The sequence below is a fragment of the Monodelphis domestica genome, chromosome 2, assembly GCF_027887165.1.
Source record: "Monodelphis domestica isolate mMonDom1 chromosome 2, mMonDom1.pri, whole genome shotgun sequence".
Classification (NCBI taxonomy): domain Eukaryota; kingdom Metazoa; phylum Chordata; class Mammalia; order Didelphimorphia; family Didelphidae; genus Monodelphis; species Monodelphis domestica.
The window spans coordinates 213,893,643-213,914,182 of NC_077228.1; the positions used below are offsets into that span (position 1 = coordinate 213,893,643).

A 20,540-nucleotide genomic window follows, 5' to 3' on the forward strand; every position below is an offset into this window, starting at 1 on the left:
TAGAAAGAAAAAGCAAAACCCATTGCTTCCCACTAAACCCTCTTCAAGAAGTGGGACTTGGTATAATTTCCAAAATACTGCAGTTTAATTCTGAAAAATACACAAATGCCAATATTAACCAGAGTAAGAAGCATCACTCTCATGCAAGACATAGATCAGTAGAAAAGACTGGTGGAACTCTAGAGGAGATTCCTTGCTAAGGATGGAAGAAGCCTAGAGCCACTTTTTGGAGACAAAGTTGGAAGGCCTGCTTTCTGTAGGCCAAAGTTGTTGGTCTCTGACTTGAAAACCCAAATGACATAGCCATGTAAGACTGCAATGCTCATCTTTCCCTGAATATCCCTTGCTTAGGTTTGGATAGGAATGGGGACAAAGGCAAGAAAACTGGTTGGGTATGAGGAGTTAGGCTAACTGGAAAGTTAGGAAGAAACTAAATGATTGTATAAGTGCCTGTCTCTGTAGAGTCCATCTTTTTTACAGTTGTTTTACAAGACTTTGAGAAACCAGTGCCTTGGGCCCCCTCCCAAGAATCTAACCATGGTGATCTGGCTCCATACAGGCAACTTATTCAGGGGGAAAAAAAACACAAAACTCCTGGGTCCTAATTGATCTAGCCTTATTCTCAGTAGCGCTTCTGGATCCTGAATCAGGATGAACAGAAAGAGGAAGGGGAAACCTCATCTGGCCTTTATGGCACCTAAAACTTAGAACAGGGAAATGGATACAAGGGAAGAGGCTGACCTTATGGAACCTAAAATTTAGAACAGGGAAATGGATACAAGGGAAGAGGCTGACCTTGGGCTGGTACAGGTGTTGGGGGGGAGGTCAAGTCTTTGATTTGGCTTACTTCATTTGAGTCAAAGCCCTCTCATTTCTCCAAGGAGAACCTGAATGTGGTAGGGAGAGCAACAGTCTAGGTGAAGGTAAGCTAGGGCCCAATCCTCAAGGAAAGAAGGGATGAAAGATGGAGAGAGAGACCTTGCTCTCTTCCCGCCTCCTCATCCAAGAGAAATGCTAAAGCTATTCTAGAAGCTAAATGTTGGGATTACCCATTTACCAAAAATCTTGGGTCAATAAGGGGCAACATCTCCTGCCTGATTTTCAGATGTTCGTTGACACTGAAGTCCTTGCTCAAAAGCTCATCCAGAGAGAAAGCTAGAATGGAATTCACCAGCATGGAAACTCTCTGGCAACTTGAAGCTTTTCAGCAAGGAAGCCTAGAAATTGGTGATGAGGAAGGGTGTTGGGGGGGAGGGGGGGAGAAAGGGAAGGACATCAGGAATGAGTTGTTTTATTCTTACATGACATCTGGATAGGGGTCCAGAAGGTAGACAAAGAGAGCTGAATTTGTGTTACTTCTTCCTCTTTCTATATACACACAAGCTGAACCCTTGTTCATACTTTTCACATCTATTATGCTCTCCTGAGGTTTTCATTCATTTAACTTTTGGTGCTTTAGGACAGACCATAGGTTTTAGGTTAGGCCATAATGATTCCATAATTATTGTGGTCCCTGAGCCTCTGGGAAGTCCAATAAGGCAAAAATACTATGGCTGACTACTCTCTCATGAACTAAACTCTGGAGGGATGTTGAGGCCACTAATTGCCCTTTTCTGGGATCTCCTGGTGAACTGGAACAAAGCTACAATCCCTCTCTAGTCACTAACTGGTTGGTGTGGGACAAGGGGATGTGATACTTTACCAGAAAAGTTTGGATGGAGGGGTCCTAAACTGAAAGACAATAGGGAGATTATTAGCCCCTGTCCTCTGCCTGTTTCTCCTGCAGAACCAGGTTTTTTTATTTTCCAAAGTTTTTCACTATTGTGATACCAGAATGAAATTTGACCTAAAAATATCTTTGGTCCTAAAATGCTCAGAGACCTGTACTTCCCTAGGAGTCTAGAAACTATAACCACTGAGAAAAGGAGATCAGGGAAACCTGGGGTAAGCCTGATGCAGAAATATAGGTCCCTCCTAGGAGAAAGCAATGATGGAATGATATATGTGTGCAACTTATTTTTTTTTTGCATTCCTTATGCTTCTCCTCTTTGTGCCTTGTTTTCAGTTTGGGGATTCATCCCTCCATTGGAGTATTCAAAAAGTTCAGTCTGGAAGTGGGGTATGGCTTTTAAGCCCAATGGATCTTCCCAGGTTCCCCCTCTGCCACTTTTGTCTCACACAAATGGGCAGCAGCTAGGCTGTTTCTTCTGCGATTCCACATAGTCATGAATCTGGAAACTGGGTTCATTTGGCTGTTGCTGCCCAGCTCGGTGTTTCAGTTCCCTGAAAGAGGCCAGAGTTAAGATTTCACTTTCGAAAGACTCTCCCTCATCCCTCATGCTCAGAAGTGATAGGCCCTTCAGGTTCTCTTCCTTTATTCCTGGGGATGTTGGTACCTTCCACCACCCCTACCACTCCCAACCCCCTGGACTAACCTGGCAATAGCCAGAAAGGCTAACTCCACATTCATGCCCGTCTTGGCACTAGTTTCCATGAAAGGCACACCATACTCCTGTCAGGTAGAAAAATGTCCCCAGGGTCAAAAATTGCTTTCCATGGTCTGTCCCTTCCTCAACCCTTATGGAAGCCCGTGGGTAATCACTTACTCTGGCCAACGTTTGTCCATCTTCTGACCGGACTACCCTTTCTCTGTTCACATCTGCCTGCAAAATCAATACCCATCCCTCTGGAGAAGGGCATCTTTGCTACCCTCTTCTCCCTCCAGAGACCAAGCCTCCCCCTTCCCAGAGCATGGGCCCTGCCTGCCCTCTGCTGGTTGCCTGTGGGAGGCAAGAAGTGACTGCAGACAATGCCAAGGAGATGGGGTCAATTAAGACCTAGGTACTGGGAAGACCTATGGCTCTGGCATTCATTTTACTAGGCTCTGCAAACTGAGGACTCCCAGATTCCAGAAATACCAGCCCAGGACACGGAAGACTCTGGCTGATGGAGTCAACTTCCATTCATAGCCAAGGAAGTGCATTGCAAAAGGGGATCAGTTAACTGCTCCAAGCCTCAGTCCTCAAAACTAATTCCACTATGGAAAAGACATGAACAGAAGGATGATTTGATCTCTCGTACCACTAGGGCAGTTCATGCCTTTCCTATATGTTATGATGGACAGAAAGTCTATCCTCTCAGAAATCTCCTAGTCAGAAAGGTTTGAACTTGGGGAGAAGAAATGTGAAAATGTATGGAAGAGAGGAGCCAAAGACGCCAACTTTCCCTACCACACATGAGTTCCCTATGCCTGTGTAGCTCTCATTTAATACAGGAGATAAGGAGGGAGAGAATTTGAAGCTCAAATTTTTAAATAACATGTTAAAATTAATTTTTACATATACTTGAGAAATATTCAATGAAATAAATAAAAATATACCGAGGAAAAATAAATGACCAATTTATTGATTTAATTAAAAAATTTTTTCTTTTAAACCTTTACCTTCCGTCTTGGAGTCAATACTGTGTATTGGCTCCAAGGCAGAAGAATGGTAAGGGCTAGGCAATGGGGGTTAAGTGACTTACCCAGGGTCACACAGCTGGGAAGTGTCTGAGGCCAGATTTGAACCCAGGACCTCCTGACTCTCAATCCATTGAGCCACCCAGCTGCCCTAGATTTATTTAATTTTTAAAAGCTGAATACTATTAAAATATAATGGCCAAGCTTCCTTCCCCCCCCCATTTTAAAGCTAAGGAAATTGAAGCTGAGAAATGTTAAGACTTGCCAGTGGTTACACAAATAGTGTCTGCTATAGGATTTGAACTCTATTTTCTAACCCAGTGTTCGGCACTCTATCCACTATGCCATATAGAGTCTTTTACGGAAGAGACAGAGAGGCAGTGGATTGAGAGCCAGCCCTAGAGATAGGAGGTCCTGGATTTAAATCTGACCTGTATGATCCAGGTAAGTCACTTAACCCCTATTGCCTAGTCCTTACCACTCTTCTGCCTTAAAACCAATATACAACATTGATTCTAAGATGGAAAGTATGTGTTTAAAAAAGAAAAAAATAGAAGATACTTCCATTTCTCTTATTTGCTTGGGGACTATGTTGTGAAATCCTAAATGTAAAGTCAGATTTGATTGTGGCTAGTGTTATTGAATTTTATAAAATTCAAGGAGAAAGGGGATGGATATATGATATAGGTGATTTGAAACAACAAGATTTAGGGGCAGCTAGAGTACCAGGCTTGGAGATGTGAGGTCTTGAGTTCAAATATGACTTTAGACACTTCCTGGCTGTATGACTCTGGACAAGTCACTTAACCCCAATTACCTAACTCATACCGTACTTCTACCTTGGAACAGACACTTTATCAATTGATTCTAGGACAGATGGTCCTTTTTGTTTTTAAGATTTGGATAAAAGTTTATTTGAAGAGGAGAAAGTAGTTTGAGATCTAAATGGAAGGAAGTTGGAGGAAAGGAGCCAATGGGGTAATTGGCCCAAAGGCAATACATACCTTGTTGCCTAGCAACATAATCACCACATCCTTTTGGGCATACTCGTGTATCTCAGTGAGCCAGGCCTATAGGAGAGGGTGGGATGGATGAGTGAAGAAAAAAAGGCAGTACTGATAGGATGGTAGTACTTCCTTTCTGAGAAGATCCCCATCTACCCCAGTCAATGCCCTATCTCTTCCTCTTTTACTTCCCCATCAAGTATTTCTTCTGTACTCTTTTCATTGGTCACTGCTGATTCAATTAATAATAATGTACTAAGTATCTACCATCCAGTGGGATAGGTACTAGAGATCTAAAGATAAAAATTAAATAGTCCTCATTCTTCTAAGGGAAAACAAGTATTATCAATCTCCTATTCCTCAGGTTTCCTACTTCTGTTAACCTCATTAATTAATCAATTAATTCATAAGCTTTTATGAAGAATTTATTCTGTCAGACACTCTGCTAAACACTGATGATTCAAAGATAAAGCAAAAAGAGTTCTTGCCTCCAATAAGTTTATATTCCAATAGAATGTTTTCTATCTCTATATGTCTGTATGTATATCTACATACATATATGTATCTATTTGTAGGTAACAAATGATATGTACATGCAAAATATCTCAAATTCTGCAGTGTAGTGGGAAGGAAGCCTTGGAGGAAAAGTCTCCTCTGCCCACCCCTAGTTCTTTGTGTTTGAAGCTTTATTTTAAGGCCCAGCTCAAATGGCTTCTTCTGTGAAGCTTTCCTTCCTTGAATGCCCAAACCAGAGCAATCTCTTTCCTTTGAACCCATCTGACACTGAAATGTTTGTATATCTCCCCCACTACATTGTAAGCTCTTGAGGTCCTTAATTAAGATACTGTCTCATGCTTTTCTCTGTTGCTATGCTGTAGTAGACAGTCAACAGCATTTGGGGGTTGGTCTTCTGAGGGTATAACCCCTCTTCCTGCCATCCATTTCCCACCCACCCAGATTACAAATTTACTGTCCAGGCCCAACATGTCAGGTGCAAGGAGTCCTAATGGGTTGGACCCCTAATTGGTAAGTGATTCAGATTGAAAGCTATTTCTGTGAAATTTTATATGAATTTTTGTATATGTGAATAACTCACAGGGCTATGTTCAGAGTCATACAGGTCATTTATAAGGCCCTGAAGAGGCTGAAAGTTTCTTATAGACTTCAGTTTATTTGCTAATAAAACACAAAGGGGAAGATAATGGTCTCTCACTCAGCATCTCTGATGCTTTGAAAGGTAGTTTTGCACCCCCAGTTCCTCCCCCCAGGCAAGGAGCCATGGTTGGTGGGGAGGGAGTCTGGGTCTTGAGTCCTATGTAGGGGAGTCACAGAAAGGGGGGGACCTACCCGGATGTTGTCAAAGGAAGATTTGTTGGTGATATCATAGAGCAGAAGCAGGGCTAGAAGGGGAGAAAAAGAACACTGGGAATTTTGGGGTTCTGCTGTTGTGGGGGAGATGGGAATTTTGGAGTAAGGGTGTAGGGCACAGAGACTCAGTGGAAAGAGGAAAGAGACCTACCCTGGGCATCTCGGTAATAAGCATGGGTGACGCTTCGGAATCTCTCCTGTCCTGCAGTGTCCCAAATCTAAGAGGAGACAGAGAATCGGTAAGAAGCTGGGAGAGGACAACCAGCTAATCCAGAGAAAAGAAAGTCCTTTTGAAGGGACTGAGATAGAGGAAAAAGGGACTGGCCTTCTTGCATGGGGCAAGGGGCGATTACATAAAATGTAGAGGGCCATGTGTCTGGCAGCCTGGGAGGAACCCTTTTCAACAAGGAAAAAATACTCATTCACAGTCTTTAGATACAATGACTACCTAATGATCTGGCCTCCTGGGATTTTCCTGGGAGATCATCCCACCCTTGCCCTCTTGGTTCAACCATCTTGGTCCATTAGTCTTGGTAGTGACTTATCCAGTAGGGCTAGAAGGAGAAGGTAGGAAGTTGTGGGTAAGGAAAAGTAAACATGAGATGTTCTCTCAGCTTTGGAAGAAGTCACTTTTATTTATTTTTAAAAACCTTATCTTCCATTTTGGAATTAATACTGTGTACTGGTTCCAAGGCAGAAGAGTGGTCAGGGCTAGGCAATGGGGGTCAAGTGACTTGCCCAGGGTCACACAGCTAGGAAGTGTCTGAGGCCAAATTTGAATCCAGGACCTCCCATCTCTGGATCTGACTCTCAAATCCACTGAGCCACCCAGCTTCCCCTAGAAGTCACTTTTAAAGTGAAAGGGAGACTTCCTTGGAAGCCTTCCATGGAAGGCTTCTAAAATATTTGTTCAAAAGCCTTGGTGGCAGAGCTAGAAAGAGAAATCCTAACTTGAGAGAAACCTATAACAGAGGCCAAGGAGTTTGAAAACTGTTATTTCTACTTAGACAAGGGCAATTTCCTCCCTCTCTAGGGCCCCACAGGAAGTTACCCCTAACAGAACACAACCACAACCCTTGAGGCCTCCTGTGGCTAAGTCCTATCAGCGCAGACAGCCGGGTCATTCCCCCTCCTTTTCCCATCCACCGAACCCAATCTTTCTTTTTACCTGCAGTTTCACTTTTGTGCCATCCACAGTCACCACCTTATTCTAGAAAAGAAAGAGACAATCAGGGTGGAAGGAAACTGGGATATTTTCGGGACTTGAGTTCCTCATCTTTTAACATACTCCGCCTAGAGGGATGTCATACCTTGACCCTTGCCAGGGATCCTGGAGATTTGGAAAGATCTAGTAACACTTCTGCTCAAACCCAGCCATAGAAGTAGGAGGAACCCCAAGATGAAAAGGGTTTGGCTGTGATTCTTAACTATACCTATTACAATTGTTTTCTTTTTCTAACCTTCCCTCCCCAGTTTTTGCTCCACCTTGGGACTGGAATGATGGAGTATGGACTAAAGCACAGCACAGTTGAAGGGACTAGTCCTAATTCTTACCGAGTCAACAGCCAGAAAACTCTTTATTCTTTCTCCAAATCATATCTGCCACCCAAGAAAACATTCAGTTTTGTCACAGTGCCTTGCACATAGTAGTCAGTAAATGTTTATTGCTATCACTATGATTATCTTCTAAAAACATAATCCCAAAGGTCCATTCTGTGGATTTTGACTTGGAACTGTTGCTTAGCCTAGGATCCATTTATCTAATTAAGGAAGAAGGGTCAGAGATACTACCATGGAGTTGTTATCCTGTTCCAGCTATCATCCATTCTCATTTCCTGTGACTGAAGATTTCTAATAATTGCTTCCTCCTATGTAGACTTTCATAACCGAGTGGTTTGGGGTCTGAGTTCAGTGATCCAAGCATCTCATCCTGGGCTGGGGCAAACACAAATCTTAACTCCTTCCAGTCCTACTGGATAAGTCACTAGTAAGTCTGATGGTCCAAGATGGTTGAATCAAAAGGGGAATTCTTACAAGTTCCCTTATACCCTTTTCCAAAGAAGATGGACCCATAAAAATTATGGACTGTAATGTTCAATGTCTTTCCTGCAATGTCCAATTCTATTAGGCTGCAAGTTCTATATGGTAATATTATGACTATTCTTTAACCTAATGCCTAGCATAAAGCTTCATATACTGTAAACTCCATAAAGAATTGACTTGCCAACGGACTTGGGAAGCATTCCTTCCAGAGGGCAATGGGAAAGATAAAGCAGTAGATGCATAGACCACTAGATAAGATGGCATTCCCACCAAAAGAAGAGGGGGAATAATCTTTCTTCTATTTTCTGTCCCCAGCAGGTAAATATTATGCTCATTATTCCCAGATTTCTCTCATTAGGATATAACTTAGGAATTGCATAGTTCCCATAATTCCTCTAAGCAGTGAGAGCACAAGAACCGTGATGCAGAGATCTTCTCTGTCAACCTTCAACAGACAAGGAAAGAGGACAAGGATCCCAACTGTCCATGAACTGTAGCCCCAAGGCCCCACCTGTCTGGAGAAGCCCACAGCCACCTCACCCGGAAGTCTATGCCGACAGTGGCTATGAAGGTCCCGGACAGGAAAGCCCCATCTTTGAAATGGATCAGGAAACAGGTTTTCCCAACGCCTGAGTCTCCCAACAGCATTACCTAGGAGATGGGGCAGAGTTGGGTTAATAGGATTAGGGAGGACAAAAGAGCTAGAGGATGAAGGAAAGGGAATGTACCTAGCAGGTGTTTGTAGGTGGTAGGTGTTTATTAATTTCTTCTTGATTGATTAGGGGAATTCAGCTGTAAGAGGCACAGGATTGTGAGATATAAAAGGAAGATAGAAGTAAGGGAATTATTTTGCCAGGTTCCTGAGAGCAAAATGAGATGCAGTGGGCATCAACTTGGGGAAAAAAAAACAGTCTTGATTTCGTAAACAAACAAACAACTTTCTTAATAGTTAGAAGAATTGACTGCTTTGGGAAGGAGAGAATTCTCCTTCACTGAAGGTCTTCAAACAAAGCCTAGATGATCATTTGCCTGATACATAGAGATTCTTGTGGAAAATGGAGTCCTGCCTGTTTTGCTACTCAGACCCACCCAACAGTGCCTTCTAATTACCACTAGGAGATACCATTTACCATTCCCAATCCTCCCCATCAGTCCTGAACTCTACTTCCTGGATTGAGGTTAGGTGAGACACAAAGCATGTGATGGTAGAAAGTACCCTGAAGGAGCAGGTAGGTAGCATAATGGATAGAGCACCATTCCTGGAGACAGGAGCATCTGGGTTCAAATATGACCTCAGATACTTCCTAGCTGTGTGATCCTGGCCAAGTCACTTAACCCTATTGCCTAGCCCTTACCTCTCATATTTAGTATCAATTCTAAGATAGAAGGTAAGGGCTTAAAAAAAAAGTACCTGCACCTGGTCCTAGTACTGGCTGTGCTACTAAATAATTGTGGAACTCTAGGCAAGGTGGCTGACTTCTGTGGGGTATGCCTCCTCATCTGTAAAATGTGGACACTGGACTAGATGTTTGATAAGGTTTCTTTCAATGCAAATATTTGGTATCTACATTCTGTTAGAGAGGGTTGGCTAACAACCTGGTTGAGCACAGTTTATCCCTGAGGTGGAGGGAGGGTATAGATAAGGGAGCTCATACACCTTAGCTGCCTATTCCCTGTCTCTCTGGCTTCTGCCATTCCTTGCTCCAGTTATGGGCAGGGAAGGGTGGTAGCTGCATATGTGTATTTTTTATATATCATACTAGTTACCCTCCCAGCCAGGCAAATTCCACTAATTACATAAACAGGCCACCCAGCATCTCCACCTTCTAGGCAAACACTTGAGCTAGGGACTATGCTCTGTTATGGACAACTTTAGATGGCTGGACTCACTCACTTCCCAGGGCATTGGGCATCAGAATTTCTCCTCCCCTTCTCTAATCCAATTAAGTTTTTGATTCAGTAACATACATTAAGACCCCCATGTGTGAGTCATTGGGAAGCTGGAGTCCATTTCCCACAACAACCCAGGCACTGGAAGGGCAACTTGAATATTTTCTTCCTAAATGATCAAAACCTAATCTCAGGACCATGAGCATATGCATCAGCTCCTGATAAATGGAATGTTTTCTGGTGGAGTGCTTTGGGATGGAAGTATGAAAATCAAGGCAGGGTTCTAGGGAATAGCTAGGCTTCTTTTCCAATGTCACACAGGAGTTGCAACCTCCAAATATATATATTACGTCCCTTAAAGGGGCCAGAGCAGAGCAAGACTGGGACTCAACACATCACCCCTTTCAAATGCTAATGATCATTCAAAATGGCCTTTGTGCTGGGCTTCCTGCTGTTCCTTCCACTCCATACTATCTCCAGATTCCATCTTTGTGCTGCCAGTTCCATCTGCTGGGAATGCTCTCTGCTTCTCCTTAGAATCATTGGTTTATTTCAAAATCCAGCTGATGTCCCACCTCCTAAAAGAAACCCATCCTCATCCCCCTCCACCTGCTACAAATCTCCCTAAATTATCTGGGATTTGTTTTGCATTTATTCTGCCTATTATATATGCTCATTTTGCCCCTTTTTTCGCCCCCCCCCATTAAATACAAACTGATGGAAAGCAAAGGATATTCTTTTGTTTCTCTAACAATTGGCAAAGTATTGGCAAAGTGCAGGAGCTTAATAAAAGCTTACTTATTGATTGAGTGGGAGGACCTGGCATTTTCATCATCTTTTTCTGAACACCTAGGGAAAACTGAACTCTTCCAGGACAGCAAAAAGGCAAAATGAAGTTAGTCATCTTCCGTTTGAGTTCTCCAAAGAAAAATAGAAAATCTATATTTCCTGATGCTTATTCTGGTGAACTGGGGACAGGAAGAGGAAAAGGGTCAGGAATCTTCAGTGAATGGGGAAAAGTACACCACTTGACCATTTTAGGATGTTTTTAACTAAAGAAACTCTTGGGAAAGAATGAGTAAGGTGGATGTCAGCAGGGAGGGTCTGGTACTTAATATACAGACCACAGCAAGTTACTTCCTCTCACTCGGCTGGTTTCCTCCTTTGTAAAATGAGTGTGTCTAAATAATCTTGAAAGTCTTCTCTCCTCCCCAACCCTGTCAAATCTGGATCTCATCTACCAGGGCAATCCTGTCTCATAGGGGCATGGTACCCTCCTACCAAATCCGCTGGCCCCTGTTCCTACATCCTCGACGTCTTAGAACTATCAGTCCGAGAGAAGCGCTGTGGAGCTTTCTAGGGAAGGAGTTCTGTACAGAGATATTTCTTGATCTCTGGAAGTTTTCCAGGAAAGAGTGCTAGGTCCACTAGAATCCAGCTGGGCTCAAGAATTGAGAAGTAGGTAGGAAACTCTCTAGTTTAGGTTCTCTCTGCTATCCCCTTCATTTGCCCAGCTAAGCAAACAAAGCTGGCACAGAAGTTTGGGAAGACCCTGGGGGCAGTTTCTTCTACTTCAACTAGATTACCCCGGCCGTCCAGAAGAACTAGGATGCCTGGAGCGAGATGGGGCTAGGAATTGAGTTCCGATTGCTTCAATTCAGGTAGTAGAGGGAAATGGGGGGGGAAGGAAGACTTAGGGAAGGGAGCAGAACCTTTGCCCTGGGGATTTGGCGGTGGGAGTTCGCAGGGCACACCGACCTTGCCTGCGAGATCGTAGCTTGGACTGCTGGGCGAGAATCGCTGCGGGGGCCCGCCACCCCGGGTGACACTGGTGCCAAAGGGGCTCCTCATGTCCCTGGTGGAGAGGGTTAGCCCAGACAGGCGAAAACGGAGAAAACTGGAACCTGCTCTGCCCCACCCGAGGCTCCACTCACTTTCTTCTGCCACCCGAGTCCAGGCAGGACCTGGGACCCTCCGAGGCTGGCCCTAAGTGGACCAGCAGTCTTTCCCTGGTTCGGTTACCGTAGCCACCCCCGCCCCAGCTTCCCGGGGTGGCTCCCCGCCTCTCTTCGTCCATTCCCCCAGAGGGGAGGGACTGAAGGAGGCATGGGTAGGGCGGAGTTGAAGGGGCAAACAGGGTGATCTTGGTTCTCAAGGACTTTCGAGCCAGATCTCTTGCCTCTTACATAGGACTGCTCCTTCAAGGCACAAACCCAGGTAGCTAGGAACCAGCCCTTCGAGGGAAGGAAACGGCTTTAGACTTCAACTAGTGGCACTGAAATTCTAGTTTTACACGTTGACTGAGGAGCCCTTCTTAGCTACCACGAGATATAGGCGGGCGGGTGGTGCGAAAGCACTATGCCGAACTACTCCCGGACCCTGATAACTCCTCCTGCAGGACGTGGACCAGAGAATTTGGGGGTGAGGGGGGAAATCCATGAAAAAACGTGAGCAAATCCTATCTGCACTCCTGCTTGGTTTCAGGGTCGGGCTCCCCCCTCCACCCCTTGTTTCTGGTCTTATAGAGTCTCTGTGTGAAATTTTTTACATATTCAATTAAGGTCAAAACTATAGCTATAGCAAAGTCACTTTTATGCCTCTTACACTCCGCCTGCCCCCCCAATTCTGTTCTCGAACTTCCTATAACAAGTACAACTCTTCCAAAGCCACTTTTCACTAGGGAAGGAATTCTTTACCATTTTTGTATAATGGACACCTTTTGAGGGTCTGGTGAAGCCTATAGTTTCCTTCTCAGAATACTATTTGGTATATGGCAGTGATGGTGAAACTACAACAGGTTGCCAAAGACTGCAAGCAGAGCTCTCTATGGGCACAAAGCCTCACCCCCCCCCCCATTCATTACTAGAAAGGTAGAGCTGATCCCCTCCCCCTCTCCATCGTGCCTGATGGTATTTTTTTGACGTTCCCCTCCCCTCTGCTCAGCAGCTCAATGTGAGGACACAGAGGGGAAGGTGGGCAGCTCACAGGTAGCAAGCTGGGAGGGGGGAGCAGAGCGTTGGGGCCACTCCCCTCCCCCTCACTACCTGTGCTGAAGATGTTCCTTACTTCGCTGCCCCTTGCCCAGCAGCCCAATGGGAGAGCTTTCTCTCTCCTCTAATGGGGTAAAGGAGGGCGGCAGGGCACACCAAGCACTCCATCTCTAAAAGGTTCATCATCACTGGTATATAGGATTGCAAAGGAAATGGGTTATATTGAAATCGTTATAAACAACTTTTTTCTTAATTCATCCCACCTTATGAAACCCTGCTTGACTGGAAAGAGGTAATTATTTTCTATCATTGGAGGTCTTCATACACCCTTGATAAGAATTATCACTTAAAATTTGAACAGGTGGGGCAGCTGGGTTTCTCAGTGGACAGAGAGCCAGACTAGAGTCTGGAGGTTCTGGGTTCAAATTTGACCTCAGACTCTTCCTAGCTGTGTGACCCTGGGCAAAGCACTTAACCCCTATTGCTCAGCCCTTTCCACTTTACTGCCTTGGAACCAGTATCTGCATATTGATTCCAAGCCAAGTTAAAAGTTGTATAGGGGATTCCTATTAAGTTATAAGTTGAAGTAGATGATCTCTGAAGCTTCTAGCAACTTTCAGATTCTATGCCTGTGGTCTTCCACTATTAGGCATCTGTAAAGATTATAAAGATGTTTGGTTGAACTAATTTGACTCAGGAATAAACTGTTTGAAACAGTTGGACCTCACTGCTACTTTCAGCTGCCTGCAGCTCAATGCTCCCCCAGGCAAGACTTATTAAGAATAATTACCTGGATCCTCTTGGTTAGGTCTGAAGAGAGGATTGTGGAAACCTTACTGCCTGGGGTCCAGGGGTATTAGTGTCTGGATGGTGATGCTGGGAGGAGAATGGGAGCAGGAAAGGACACCAGAGGTCTTTTAATCTAACCCTCTCTTTTTACAGATGAGGAAACCTGAGAGGCAGAACCTGAAGTTTAGAGAGAATTGGCTTGCCCTGGGTCCCTCAGAGTATCCAGATTCTCTGACTTCAAATTCAGTGAAGAAAGATTAACTGTGCTAGATGTATGTATCATGATGCTAGACCCCATGTATCAGGAAATTAACCCTGAAGTAAAAGATCTGAGTTTAAATCCAACCTCTGATGGGTCCAAGTTGTGTAACCTTGGGCAAGTCACTTAACCTCTCTATGTCTAGGAGGCAGATAGGTTGCTCAGTAGATAGAATGCTGGGCTTAGAGTCAGTTAAGAAGAAGGGGGATTCAGAGGAAAGAAAATAAGTCCAATTTTGGACATGTTTGAAGTGGTATTGAATGTTACCCTTGTCATGTATATATATTTCTATATGCAGAAGTTGTGGAACAGATCTATTTAATATAGCAAATTGTACATTTTTATCTGTTCTATTTTCCTTCATATATTAGTTTAATTCAACAAATACAGAATTTTATGTTTTCTTCTGCCCATAGACAATTGTTTTATGTCCACTTAATAATTAGTATAATCATGGTGAAATGGAAAATTGGCTTCCTAAAGTAGTTTTCTATTAAAAAATAGAGTAACACACACACACAAAAGTTCAAGTCTAGCCTTAGACACTTCCTAGCTGTGGAACTCTGGGCCAAGCCATTTAACTTCTGACTGCCTGATGACAGGACATTAGAGAAGGAAATGGCAAACCACTCCAGTATCCTTGGCAAGAAAACCCCATGGTAGTTCCAGTCCATGTGGTCACAAAGAGTGAGACAGGACCGAACAACAGAAATTAAGCCTGAAGCTCATTTCCTTCCCAGTTCACTCTCCCTTCTTCTCCACTGCCTTAGTCTCATTCCCCCCCAGGATGGCTACACCCTGAGGCTTCCTCAAAAATTGGTGAGTCCTTGCTTGGAGCCTTCTCCCCCTTCCCACCTCCCCTCCTTTAGGTGTAGCTTTCTCCCCTCAGAGCTCCTTGAAAGTAGACCTCTTCCTGACACATAATAAAGACAATAAATGCTTTATCTAATTAATCTAAGGAGTTGAGTGAACTCTGGGGAAGAAGGCATAGGGAATAGGGCTAGTTGCTTTAAGGTAAATTATAATTAATGCTCATTAGGTTAAATTTAATTAGATTCTCAGTATTTGCATGGAGGAAAATTTGTATGTAAAATTGTCTCCATACAAAAGCCTAGAACATAATTAAATTTATATGCTCCTCTCAGCATTTGAATGGGGGTGAGTTCAGGTTAAAATGACCAGCCAGAATATTGCAGAGGGCACTCAGGAGTAGGTAAGTGGGACAGGAACTGTGGCATTTAAGCTTGCACATGGTCAATCCTCAGGTCTTTGGTATATGTGGCAACTTAATTAGTGAGGCTTTAGGATCTAAAGCTCCAAGAACTTTAGAAAGCATCTAATCCAAGTTCCTTCACTGAGACCCAGAAGTTAGGATTTGCCTGTTATACATGTTCACATATATTATACATTATTATTATGCTAATATAGTACACAATATTGCATTACACATGTTATTACACATATATTTGTATATATTATACATGTTAGTATATAATAACAATATTTAATAGTATTTATAAGATATAATAGTACATAATAACAACTACAATAACAAGTTAGTATATAATAGTTATGATATACTTACATATATGTAATAGATATATTATGTAGCAAAAATAATAACAAGAAGTTATACAAGTATTAAATTTGAGATTTGAACTCAGTTCTCTTTACTCAAAATCTAAGTACTTGGGGGAATTTAGGTGGCTCAGTGGATAGAAAACCAGACCTGGAGACAGGGGGTCCTGGGTTCAAATCTGCCCTCAGATACTTCCCAGCTATGTGACCTGGGCAAGTCACTTAACCCCCATTGTCTAGCCTTTAGGGCATTTCTGCCTTGGAACCAGTACATAATATTGATTCTAAGACAAAAGATAAGGGTTTAAAAACAAACAAACAAAAAACAACCTAACTACTCTTTCAACTACTCCAAAGATTCTTAAACTTGTTTTTGTCACAGACCCCTTTGGCAGACCAGCAAAATCTGTGGACCCCTTCTCAGAAGGATGTTTTAAATTCATAAAATAAGATACACAATATAAAGGAAACCACTGAAATATAGTCATCAAAAAATTTTTTTTTAATTTAGGACCCTACATTAAGAATCTCTGGCACATAGAGGGCAGCTGGGTAGCTCAGTGGATTGAGAGCCAGGCCTAGAGGCTCAGGTCCTGGGTTCAAATGTGCCCTCAGACACTTCCCAGTTGTGTGACCCTGGGCAAGTCACTTAACCCTCATTGCCTAGCCCTTACCACTCTTCTGCCTTAGAACCAAATACACAGTATTGATTCTAAGACTGAAGGTGAAGGTTTAAAAAAAAAAAGAATCTCTGGCACTGATCAAAATAAGTAGAACTGGGAAAATACGGTACCCAGTAACAGCAATATTATATAATGATTAACTGTGAATGCCTTGGCTACTTTCAGCAATGCAAGGACTTATGACAAAGGATGCTAAATCTCTACCTGCTAGATTCAGGTGCAGATCAAAGCATTCTATCCTTCACATTCATTTGTTTGTTTTATTTGGGGGCTTTGGTTTAATATGAATATTTTCTTACAACAATGACCAATATGGATGTTATGCATGATAATATATATATATACATATATATAAAACTTGGATCAAATTGCTTACCAGCTCTGATATAGGGGAGGGAAGAGAGGAGGGGAGACAATTTGGATCTTATAATTTTGGAAAAACGTATGTTCAAAATTATTAGATGTAATTGGGAAAATAAAAATCTGTGAATATTAAAAAAAAAAATCTCCTGCATTAAATAATGCAGTTTAACAGAAATTCACGTTGCCTTCTTGGGCCCACACTGCCCCCTGGTGTCATTGGCCATCCAAAGCCAGGGGGAGTAGGTAGGTCCCAAAACCTGGTTGGGGCAGGGGCTCAGACCCAGGGAGACCGATGTGTCTAGCTCCTTCGAATTCAGGACGTTAACCTACCAGGATCCATCAAGTTAAAGGGCAAGCGTGGCAAGACATAGACTGCAACTGAAGAGGAAGAAAATGGAGAGAGAGGAAATGGGAGGCATTGTTTCGGCACTCTTCTCACGTCTGGTTTCCCTTCACCTGATTGTTGATTTGTGACCAGCAGGAAGCTGTTATCCTTCTGATTGGGATATCTTGGTCAAAAAGGACCCAAGATTTTTGGAAAGACTCTTTTGGAGACACCTTATTTATAATAGAAGAGTTGAATAAATCAAGGCAGAAAAGGATGCTGGTGCGTCAGACTGCCTTCTCTGTTTTCCTCACCAGTATCCTTATAAATTTGGAGGTTGCTTTCCCCTAAAGGTGAAGGAAAAGCAGTTATTCTGACACGCACCCTTACCTTCTGTCTTAGATTCAATACAATGTGTTGGTTCCAAGGTAGAAGAATGATAAGGGCTAAGCAATGGGGGTTAAGTGACTTACCCAGGGTCACACAGCTAGGAAGTGTTGGAGATCAGAATTGAATCCAGGACCTCCCATTACAGTCCTGGCTCTCTTCACTGAGCCACCTAGCTGCCCTCTCTTGTGTCTTCTTAATATTATGATATTAATCCCTTGACAAGGTGAACTCTGAGGTAAGGTATTAATGTGCCTCACCTTGGCCCCTTTGATTGATTGATTGATCCAGGGCCAAGTCATACACCTGCCTTATACTTTTGTACCTAGCTGTTAAAAACAAAGCAGAGACAGAGAGGTAGAGAGGATGGATGTTAAAAGATAGGGGAATGAATTGGTTCCCCAAAGTGAAGTCTAGAGACAACTAGGTAGCACAGTGGACAGAGCATCAGACCCAGTTGGGAGGTCCTGGGTTCAAATCTAGTCTCTGACACTTCCTAGCTATGTGACCCTGGACAAGTCACTTAACCCCCATTGCCTAGCCCTTACCCCTCTTCTTTTTTTTTTAAACCCTTACCTTCCATCTTGGAGTCAATACTGTGTATTGGCTCCAAGGCAGAGGAGTGGTAAGGGCTAGGCAATGAGGGTCAAGTGACTTGCCCAGGATCACAGCTGGGAAGTGTCCAAGGACAGATTTGAACCCATCTCTAGCCCTGGCCCTTTATCCACTGAATCACCTAGCTGTTCCCTGTGGTTACCAAATTCTGAAATTCCTAGGAGAAAACCCATCCTGGAGTCAGGAACTGATAAGAGAAATACTTAGTGAGGATACTTAGACCACTAGGTGGTGCAGTAGATAGAACATTGGGCCCTTGGTTAGGAAGACTCATCCTAGTCTTGCAACTGGTCCAGATTTGCCCTCTGAAACTCCCTAAATGAATGCCTCTAAGCACTGTCTTCACCCACCTCCTAGCATTATTGTGAGGATAAAAGGAGATATTTACAAAGTGTTTCACACACACCAATGCATGATAGAAATACTAGCTGTTGTCATTTTTGTTGCTATCATCATCATCCTTAATCCATCACAGACCTGAATGGAACCATAGAGAGCTAGTCTCATCATGCTCAGAGGCTGGAAACTCTCACTTAAAAAAAACTCTTTCCTTCCAACTTAGAATTAATACTGTATATTGGTTCCAAGGCAGAAGAGTAGTAAGAACTAGGCAATGGGGGTTAAGTGACTTCCCCAAAGTCACACAGCTAGAAAACCCATCACTTTCATGGTGAATTACCAAGACCCTGACTACAAGCTGAGGCTGGTGGCCATCCATCATTGTTGCTGCCAGCTTCATTGCTATCAGCTGCACATTTTCATGGTTCTTTATAGTTTACAAAATGCTTTCCTTATAACTATGTGAGATAGTATATTATTCCTATTTTACAGATGAGGAAACTGAGGATCAGAAAGGTAACATGCCTCATTGATAGTCATACAACTAGGAAGTTGGGACTCAAGCCAAATCCAATGTTCTTTCTCTTGTACAAGGCTGTTTCTCCATTATCTATAGAACATTTGGAACCATTAGAAAGCATTGAGAATAATCAATATCACATCAGGGCTTTGGTACACATTTGGTCAATCTCTTCTGATTTGTCTCCTACACAATCACTTAAGTTTTTGTCTTTCACACACCCCCAACCCCGACTTTGCCCTCATCCTGGAGTCCCTTGGCATTGCTTCCTACTAAAACAAGAAAGAAACAATCTTATGTGAGTAGTTCAGACTGGGGATGTAGGCGTCACCGATCAGAATCCTAGGACACCCTGCTCTTTATCTTGGAATTCGTCCAAAGAATTGTGCTTTGGCTTGGATGGGTTCCCATCTTTCACTACTTTCTAAAATTATTTAAAAATGCTCCAGCGAAGGGAGCAAATCTCATGTCCAGCTAGAGAGAGTCCTGAATGAAACTCTTTCCTATAAGGCCAATGACATCACTCCTTCTGCATCTCTGATTGGCCAGCCTGAACTTCAGTCCAGTCCAGTCCTGAGTACTAACTTCTGGGCACATTACCTGCCAGCCCCTTCCAGAAGTCAGGACTGCAGGTACCCACATGCCACTTCAGTCACACAACTCACTGACATATATGGATAGGGGGCTACATTTATATTAGTTTCATATAGTCCATGCTATAATCCCTCATCAATCAGGAAACATTTGATGATAATGGTGGACTATGCCCCATTCAAATTCCTGTGGGATAACTGAACAAACTTCTCCCTTTCCTGACTAAGAGACCATGAAAGAAATATAAAATTCGTACTTCCTTTGTTCCCATCACCTCCAAAATCAGAATAATCCTACCGATCACTCTCAAAGTTCACAAAAGACCATCCCTTTCCTTCCACCTTAGGATCCATTTTTGTAACCTTGTAAAACCAGTTCCATTTCTTTGGCAATTTCAGACGTCTGATCATCAGGCTGATCAATGACTTTTGTCTCATACATGAATCTAAGAGGGAGAAATGAGAATATTCCAGAAATCACATCTGACCTTTCCTAGCCCTGTAATTCTAGAGAAGAGCTCTCTGTTCCTATTTAAGAAGAAAAGGGAAAAGAAAACTTCCTCTAAAGATTTTCTGGGGAAGGTATGACTGAATACAAACTGCAAACAACCCTGGGTAGAAGTTGAGAATTAGGATGACATTTTATGGGAGTAAGGCTCCTACTCTATTAACCTTCTTCCTATAAACTTGCAGCCTGAGAAGCTATATATTATCCTGAACAATCTAGTTCTGTAGGACAGTGCATGGAGAGACACATTTGAGTCCCTTGTTTTTAGGTTCATGGGTCCATAGGAACTCATGTGACCATGCTAAATTCTGACCTTTTAAAATCTCAAACCACCAGGTTGAACTGCTGCCTGAAGTCCTGGAGCATAGCCAGCTAGTGAGTGCTTACTGTGAATCCGATGCCCACGGTGGCGGAAAAGGAGCCCGGGATAAACTTGCCCTGGTCAAACTGAACCAGCAGAGATGTCTTCCCCACACCGCTATCTCCCACCAGGATGGTCTGTAAGGATGCAAGAGCGAGAGATTAGGGATACTCAATATAATCCAGTCTTCTCTGAAGGAACAACAATTGAGGAAACACATTCTGTTATACATATACCCAACTTATTCACAAGATGGTTAATGATTTCCCATTACGTGTTCTGAAAGATCTATAGATAATTTATTTTATAATTTATAATTTATAGATAATTTTATAGATAATTATTTTCAAACATTGCCATATTCTGTGCTAGCTTTTTCTAATTTTTTTATATCAATATTCATGAAATTGGTTAAGGATTTTTTTTTACCTTATCTTTATCAGGCTTGACTTGTAGAAAAAAATT

At 42.9% G+C, this 20,540-nt stretch overlaps 1 protein-coding gene across 2 annotated transcripts in view; it reads right to left on the reverse strand.

Annotated features, from left to right (window-relative positions):
* Nucleotides 1–63: 63 nt before the first annotated feature.
* Nucleotides 64–20,540, reverse strand: part of RAB37 (RAB37, member RAS oncogene family) — a 99,325-nt gene continuing 78,848 nt past the window's right edge. Inside the window, exons 1-9 of one of the 2 annotated variants that reach the window (XM_007482690.3) lie at nt 11,524–12,519; nt 8,416–8,526; nt 7,001–7,042; nt 5,984–6,050; nt 5,812–5,864; nt 4,465–4,530; nt 2,607–2,663; nt 2,436–2,512; nt 64–2,283 (exon numbers count right to left, since the gene is read on the reverse strand). In XM_007482690.3, coding sequence (XP_007482752.1) covers nt 2,175–2,283; nt 2,436–2,512; nt 2,607–2,663; nt 4,465–4,530; nt 5,812–5,864; nt 5,984–6,050; nt 7,001–7,042; nt 8,416–8,526; nt 11,524–11,616 — 675 coding nt within the window. In that variant the 5' untranslated portion in view covers nt 11,617–12,519 and the 3' untranslated portion in view covers nt 64–2,174. Of the gene's footprint in view, nt 2,284–2,435; nt 2,513–2,606; nt 2,664–4,464; nt 4,531–5,811; nt 5,865–5,983; nt 6,051–7,000; nt 7,043–8,415; nt 8,527–11,523; nt 12,520–20,101; nt 20,213–20,540 lie in introns of those variants that run through there. The other variant, XM_007482691.3, reaches the window with a different exon arrangement.